At 32.5% G+C, this 8,768-nt stretch overlaps 1 protein-coding gene across 1 annotated transcript; it reads left to right on the top strand.

Annotated features, from left to right (window-relative positions):
• Positions 1–309: 309 nt before the first annotated feature.
• On the top strand, positions 310–6,676 carry LOC128209564 (uncharacterized). The gene is made up of 3 exons (XM_052913643.1): positions 310–1,316; positions 4,358–4,472; positions 4,969–6,676. Exons 1-3 carry the CDS (start codon positions 353–355, stop codon positions 5,102–5,104), a joined length of 1,215 nt encoding a protein of 404 aa, XP_052769603.1. The 5' UTR covers positions 310–352; the 3' UTR covers positions 5,105–6,676.
• The last annotated feature ends 2,092 nt before the right edge of the window (positions 6,677–8,768 follow it).

Here is an 8,768-nt window from a genome sequence, read left to right as displayed (position 1 = left end):
GTTGATCTTAACGTAAAATCTTTCATGTTTACTTGTCATTAAACTAACTTACCGTTGCTCTTTGGTGATACCATAGTTTGGTCATTAATTAAGTTCCATGAAGTGATAACCGGCAATGTGTATACCTATTACAGACGGATGTATGGTAGCTGATTTATACGAGATAAATACACATGTTTTAAGCGGATATGGTACCTGAAAATAGGATACCTATTTTGGCCTTTTTCGATAGAGTCCAATTTCTACATCGTCACGCAATATAAACGAAAATTTAAAATTACGTACTCTGATCTGCTGAGGGTTTGGATTAAGAGATCCTTGGTAAAATAAAACAGAAACACTAAATTCAAGAATGGTTTTAAAAGTGTTATACTTTTTATGTTTTATTTTTGAAACTACCCAAATCAATAACACGAAAAGAAGAGAATCGGATTATCCGACACTTGTTCCAACAGCTATTGATATTGCAAATTTCGTATATGGAATTGTTAACGGCGAAAATGACCAAGACTCTCCTGAAGATCTGGAGGAAGCAAAACATGAAATAATCACGGTCTTTTCTGAAAAGCTAGCTGTTGTTCAAGGAGAGTTTTATGGGAGCATAAATGAAACGATGTCCTTGTCAAAAATTAATGAAATTAACCACAAGATTCAGAGTGTGCTGCTCGATTTGAGAGCACTCTTATTAGCAAATGAAAGTGATAAAAACATTAAAAAAGAAGAATTTCAAACACAAGCTGCATTGATTATCGCAGCTATTCGAAGCCTCCCTTCCTGTTTGGATCCAGATTTATCGCATTTAGAATTAATGGCTACAAATTCTATATGCAATATGTCTGGTATTTACAAATTCAAGGAATTCTTTTTCAATCTAACACACACTGGGATTATTATCGAGCTTTCTTACAAGAAAATAACGCAGAACAGCTCTCTTGAACCGGAGTCGGAACGGTGGAACAACGAGGTTCAACAAATGATCGATTATTTCGAAAGGGAAGATTCAACGTGTAAAAGCAGTTTCCAGACAATACTTAGAAGCGACATGGAAAACTTCGACAATGTCAAAGAGTTATCAAATATATTGCACCAGAAGTATGTTTGGTACATAATAGACGTATTTATCTTGCAAGATAAAAGAAGCGGAGAAGAAATGTACATTGAGGGCAAGGAAACGAAGATGATGACTATGAGTGTAAACGGTCTACGAAAATACTTAATCTATTCAGACAGACAAACCAAACCTAACACCATAAAGTGTGTTATATTAAAAACGAATATTCAGACGCCTCTTGGTGATATCTTTATTCTCGACAGAGGTAAGAACTTCATGTAAAAAATGCAAATCAAATGATTTGAAGATTTATAAAACAAGAAAACAAACATAATCAGATAATGTTGTGTTACAGGCAAAACCAAACCATTGATTTCGGATGGTTTGATTACTTAGATGAATATATCTGGTTTGAAAAAGGTAAATATAAGCGGGTGGGGTAGATGAGCATACTTAAATCTTTTTTTTTTTGGTTTGTTTTTGATTGCTTCAAACAATAATTTCAGTGAGTATATTCAAAATTGTTTAAAACTATAATGTTTCCTTGTTTAAGATATTCAGTCAACATGAAGGTCAAGGTTAAAGGATAATGCCATTGTAAAAATAGATATTAGTCAAATCAAGACAACTTTTGTGTAGGATCAGAAGACTTCAGAATAACATACAACTAAGCACCAGCAGGCGAACTATTTACAATATCTTTTAATCAGATTAGTATACGAATCATAAAACCAATACTTAAGCCATTAATAATGACACATTCATTTGTTTACACTTAAATTGTATGAACATTTAAATGAATTAAATAGACAACAATTAGTGGGATAAAACTATGCTCATTTCACAATAGTTCATCAAGCTCATACGAAACAGTCTTAAGATTTAGGGATAACATTAACATATTTATTTTAACCAATAGAAATTTATATGCAAGTCAAGTGTATAGTTGTTTTATACAAGCAGTTGATTAGTATTTATATGAAAAACTACAGAAACAAGCTCAGTCAGATTAAAGTAAAACATTTCTAATCCGAGAGCCAACACACTACTTTATGAGTACTCTCTTAGAAGTATGAGTTGAGTTCATTTGTTTCGAGTAATTGACAAACCAGGATGGAAATTGAAAAATGTCATTTATTCACATTAAATGACGTATATCGTTACAAACGAACAATGTAACTTTATATAGAAATGGATCGACAATGTATTTCTGAGAAGTCAAGGCCCTCTTTTAAGTGGAATAATATTCCCGATCAAGTTTGCGACTAAATATGAGTAAAATGTTTCTAATAACACCAATTTCCTTTGTGTATAATTGATTCATCTGTTTATTCATCCATTTCAATATTGTATTAATCTTTTTTTATTTGAACAAAATCTAGAAAGTATTTTGCAGTACACACTTTGCAAAATGTTTGGAAATAATAAATTTGAATGTGTTTTTGTGTCATTCCTGACTTTCCCAATCAACAATGTGTTGTGGCTTTTGATAAAAAAAAATCCAAATAAGCCATTATTGAATAAAGTAGTGAAAACCAAAGACTTTATTACTCACTGTTCACAACAATGTATCATAATTTAGTGAAAAGAAGTAATCCCCACAAAGCCACAACTCATTTCTGAATGGATAGTATCAACCATGGTGGCACTTGAAACACATCAAATTTGAGTTTTCACTCAGGGAAATCAAATAAAATTTCTGCCATAAGTCACTTAGATTTTCTTTAAGGACGAACCTTTATAGTTTTCAATTTTGAGGAATCACCTACCTTTTCTGTTCAAGCAATGTGAACAAATATGTATATGTATATATATATTTTTCCTTTGATTTTCAATTCTTCATACCCTTTCGTCAATTATTTAGCAGCTTTTTTTGTCAACTTCCTATTTTGCTGGGATATATCGTGTGGTGGTTTGTGATAGGGAACCTTTTTTTGTTATACATTGCTGCTGTTGCAAGCAACTAGATCTCCATGTAGAAGACTCAAATACCTGTCAACTACATTATTTTCGTGACTGGCGTTCCTATGCATCATAAGAATAGTTCCATTCAAAAAGCTATTAGGGAATAATTAGACCAACATCTACAAAAGTAGTCGAGATAATAAGCTTAAAAGAGATATCTTAAAGACTTATTCAAAAGTATAACAGATATGGGCTAAGATATCATCGTTATAAAATGTTCATGTAAATAATTACATGCTTACGTGCTTGAACAATTGTTTTTAAAATTTGTAAAATCTTTATATCTCGGTTTGATTGATTTGATATTTTGCCAGTTCTGTTATCAAAACCAATTATACATTTTCTGATAATTGATAAACAACGGTGATTATTCTGACAATGCCTTGGGTAAATACTGCAAATTCATCATTTTCTTTTAAATTACCAAAAAATACACAGGCGGCTATTATATTTTCAGAACAAAAAGCATAGACGACCGACTTTAAGCTATTATATGTATCATTTCAGCCGATGGATACCTTTTCAGTATATGCTCGCCGGTTATTTAGAGAACTTGTATTTAAAATAAAAATGCTATTTCACTGTTCCAAGCTGTGAAATAACATAATGATATGTTTCAATGTTTTGGGATTTTAGCCCGCTCTCAATTCCAAATCAAACGTCAGTGCGCATAGAACTAGTACTCAATTTTAACAACATCATTTACAAATGTTCGCATACAATTTCGTTTGTTTGTCTGAAAAAAAAAACCGCAATGTAATGTTAAATCCTTTTTATGCGTATACAAAAAGAGACACATGTTTGAACATGAACTGCTCATTAATACCAAAAGTAACTATTTCACTCGTGACTACACGACTCGTGAAATGCAAGTGTAATGCTGTTGGTGCTGAAATGGTGAATGAAAAAACGATTTTAAACTGAAACAAACAATTAAACTCTATGTCTCCATCACATTTTGACAAATCAGAATAAATACTGTTACATGAATAAAAATGAATAAATAAATGACAGCGTTTCCAAAATGACATGACGTTAAAATATATTTCGCGCGCTTTTTAAGATTACGCTATTTAATAAAATTATTAACTAAGATAATCTTAAATCATATATAACTAAAAGAACAAAAATGAATGTTTTAGTGAGATAACGATTAAATTTCATCTCGTGAACACCTAGATTTGATATTTTTACTCGCATTCTTACTCGTGACAATATAATTTTCGATGCTCACTCGATGAATATAATTGACTGCCCACAAATACAAATAATCATCTTCCTTCTTTATAACAAATATTGCTTTGTGCTTACAAATAAAAGAAATGTCATTTTCATTCAAAGACAGCCCCATACCTGAATATGTTTCCACAACTGAAGGTAACTTCAAAAAGACGTTGCTGTACAATGGGACAGACAAAACATGTCATCCGGAGGTTGTATCGGTTGTTGGTGATGAGTAAGTATGAATTCTAGTTATTCATTTATTAAACCAAATTGGCTTTATCCGAACATATACGTAAATATTCTCATAAAAACCCTCATTAACCCTTTGAAGTATTTTCATGAAACTGTGATCAAATGTATATCACATCGAGACGCTGTGCAGAAACTACATACTATTTTGTGAATACTTTTGTTTTTGGCTCTTTATGTTTAACGTCACCTTGGATATTTTAATGGAACTCGGGTCATGTCCATACGGATTGCTGAACTCACATTCCTATAACCAAAGTCATAGTTCATACACAATTTCATAACAAGTGTATCCAATGTTCACCTCATTGACACAACGTCCACATATTGTTGCATATCAACTTGTGGCTAACAAAATTAAACAAGCATAGGGGGAGACGACTGTGTTAGTTTCCTCTAAGAACTTTCTAGTTTCAAACTGTTTATGTTCATAATGTCAATTTTACCACAATTTTCACGATAAATTTCATCTTTTTCAGGGGTGACTGGAATGAACGTGGTGAATTAACGAACGGATTAAGCACCGGTGCAATTATTGGGATAGTTGTCGGTGGCTCACTAGGATTTCTCACTTTGTCTTTTTGTTGTTTTTATTGTTTCAAAAAGTTCGGTTGACGTGATGGCGATTAATACCGATTGTTAGTACAATATATGTATTTATTTTCCTACAATTATGAAGAGCAAAACGTATTTACATACTATATGTGTATAGTAAATGTTTGATCTGTTCAATATTTATGTATGCAATTTAATGTGGTTGATAATCATGCAATTCATCACAATGTGTAATACAAAATACAGTAATGCATAATTAATATCTGATATGGTACAACCCATACTAGTTTACATGTATACGGGAAGTACATTCAAATAAGGCGCTATAGCATAACACCTAGCACATGCAACCATTACTTCATAATTAGTTAAGCAATCGTAACTACTTGCCGAAGCAACACTTAACGGATACTGACACTGGTCAGCATAGGGCATCGACATAAATAAGCTAAACATGCGAATACCATACGCTTTAATGATAAAGTTCAAGTAGATGGAGTTTATTTCTGCCATTTGTCTCTCATATGACAAAAACCAAGAACATATTCAGTCATGTTTTCAGTCAATAAACTGCACAAGTTACATCGCTGTGGATATGGACGTGAAACAACGTTTCCGATAGCATTTATGATTTTTACACATAGTGGATGAACATTTGGACTGTTTCTGGTGATTCTCCAAAGAGGGGAGCATTTATTTTCATGCACAACATTTTCAAGTGGTAGGTTACCCCCATACGTTCGTTATATCAACAACAAAAATATGTTTTACGGGTCGAGTTACGATAATGTCAAGTAACTTCTTCCATGTAAACCACGATGGAAATATGGCATCATTTACATATGTATTAACGTAGTATAACAGGCTACATTTTGTAAATAGTCTGTAAATGTCAGGTATAACTACAAACTGTTTATCAAATTCAGAAATCGCACTAGCCTATTCACAAATAACTCCTTGGCTAAAAACTTGCACAGGAGCCGACATAACTGGCCAAATTGTTGAAGTTTCAGCATATTCAATGAACACAGTGAAAAGTTAAATGACATACTTTTTCGGAAGGCTTGCATGTGCGTAATACAATGACGATGGGCAACTTCTAACTTTCTCATGTCATTTGTCGAGTGCTGATTCCACATTTCACATCAATATAACGCTTTTGGAAGGATTTCACACTGGTATATTGTCCTCAATGTTATAGAACTGATCTTTTTAGGACATAATGCCACTACTACAAATGCTGAAGTCAGTCCCTCTTAGCTTAATACACGCTTCGTGCATTGATTGTGTGGCATATAGATATTCATCACATACAACACCCAGGTGCATGTATTTACCAACGGTGGAAACTAAATTCTGAGGTAGTGAAAATGTTTGCTGTGGTCTGGTAATGCTACTTGAGAAATTACACACAACAACTGAGTATTTACTTAGGTTGTAAAAATACCGCCACCGTCTAGAACAGTCCCAACAGATGTCTAGCATGTTATCCAGTCCCGTTTTAGAAAAAGACACCAAGACCATGTCGTCCGCCACTGTCGGGGAGCACATCCTCAGGTCATGGATGCAAAGACCATTACAATTGTTTATAACTTGTGCTTATGAGTGATCTCTTTTTTAAAAATGTTTCGATATATGTATGCTTTATTATAAACTGTATACTTTTACATTGTTTTGTATTATCATACTTTTATTTTAATTGATACATTTATAGAATAATACATGGTTGACCATGGCTTTTGGTTGATAATTGCCCCAGCAGAAGGAATAATTGCCCCGAGGGCTTTAGCCATGTATTATCCTGAATAATACATATGTTTTGTCATTTGTCAATGATTATAAATGGATTTAAAAACATGATTTTGTGGAATAATGAAGGATATGTCACATAATTAGCATGTAGTCTGAAAGACTTACTTATGAGACACAAGAAAATGAATAAATAAGCTGTGAAAAATAACGAGTGACTGGAAATCAAAATAGCAAATGTTTTCGTACGTGTTTTCAGAATAAGCCTGCAATTTTTCCATTCTTCAAATATTTCCTGTTTTACATCGGCTGATTGTGATGTTCATTTCAATAGGTGAGCACAGCTAAGGTCGATCAAGCCTATGAGCAGTTTCATAAGAATCTCAGCTTGAATGGCCCTAGCCATTTCGCTGGAATAATTAACATTTCTCAGCAAGTAAAGTAAAACAAAACGTTTCAACAAAATATTTCCTTGTCTCACTGCTTTTTGACCTTTACCGAATGTAAACATCTGGTACGGTTTCGGGTAGTACTCGTTACTGAAACACGGAAGGTGTCATTATTGGTCAAACTAATTTTACTTTTATTGCACCGATAGTTCTATTTTAATCCCTTTAAAGCTTTTAATGTTTAAATATTTGCCTACCAAGTATACGGCGGCCATTTTTATTTTCTTGGAAATGGCGTCAGTGTGCAAGTTCTCGTATTCGTCAGGCAATTATGCCTTACTCGCCCGGCGGAGACGATAATCTTTATCGCGGGAACGATTTTCTATAGTAAAATGTTACAATTTATAGTAACATGTGTATTATATGCTTGTATTTCATTTGTAAAATACTTCACGACCAATTACAACACCTAAGGCCTTTTTATAATAAATTGGTTAACTGACCCGCAGCCAAATTATTTCGAAAACTCAAAAAAAAATGAACAAAACAAATTTGAATTAAATAAAATGGGAATTGGATTTTTTTTCTGCGGACGTTAAAATTGATGTATGTTCATGTAAAACTTGCTCCCTGTTCCTTTGTAACATTAGGGTGCAGTTTTAAAAATGGTTTTCATAATGGTGGCCTCCATGAAGCTGAGATCATATATAGAATAAATTCATTTTCAAGATACCATCTGCAAGTAAGAACTGACAACTCAACTGTGAGCGATGTAATCGCATCAGCATCAGGTGAAGCAAAATAAAACAATATTCATGCGTCAACCGATGAAAATACTGGACGAATATATCAGAAAAAGACCTGCCATGAGGTCTTAGTTTTTTGAAACCGGATCATCAAGGCTGATGTCTATATCATTGGTAAGGATTCCCATATTAACCAGTGTTACTGTTAAATATATCGGTCTGTATTGTTTATTTATATGCCATATTTATACCTTTTTTTAAATGTTTCCTTGTACCAAACATGATTCACAGTTTAAATGTATAACAATATATTTTAGATTTGGCCTGATCCAGTGTTAAGCTGTGTCACACAGGACTTCAACTTAACATACCTGTCAACACGTGATTTTTAAAAAAAATATTTCATTTTGAAAATTGTAGAGTCAAACGCTGGTAAAGCCATAGAAAAGAAAACTTACTTTCTCTCACTGCTCATTTCGAACAGGATTTTTTAATAATAGTATGATAACTAGAACTTGCCATTAGCTTGGATGTTGTTATTATATTTTAAAACTTTTATCTACTAAGGATGATCAGCTGAAACCAGATGGAAAAAAATAACATAAACAAAGGTATATATATATATATATATATATATATATATATATATATATATATATATATATATATATATATATATATATATATATATATATATATATATATATATATATATATATATATATATATATATACACGATACAGTTGTAGATTCAGTATTAAGCAAAGTTAATTTACTTTAACAATGGGCCATTCATTAAAACTTCAGAAATCCATGTGCATAAACATTTATTTGCTGAT

The sequence above is a fragment of the Mya arenaria genome, chromosome 11 (assembly GCF_026914265.1).
Source record: "Mya arenaria isolate MELC-2E11 chromosome 11, ASM2691426v1".
NCBI classification, from domain to species: Eukaryota; Metazoa; Mollusca; class Bivalvia; order Myida; family Myidae; genus Mya; species Mya arenaria.
The sequence above is the reverse complement of the archived record's forward strand: the minus strand, read 5'-3'. Positions and strand labels throughout refer to the sequence as shown.

Excerpts from the sequence above, each read along its gene's own strand:
- LOC128209564 (XM_052913643.1), top strand. The coding sequence starts at position 353 with ATGGTTTTAAAAGTGTTATACTTTTTATGTTTTATTTTTGAAACTACC. Across the intron at positions 1,317-4,357 it reads TATCTTTATTCTCGACAGAG|ACAGCCCCATACCTGAATAT; the intron begins GTAAGAACTTCA and ends TTTCATTCAAAG. Across the intron at positions 4,473-4,968 it reads GTATCGGTTGTTGGTGATGA|GGGTGACTGGAATGAACGTG; the intron begins GTAAGTATGAAT and ends CATCTTTTTCAG.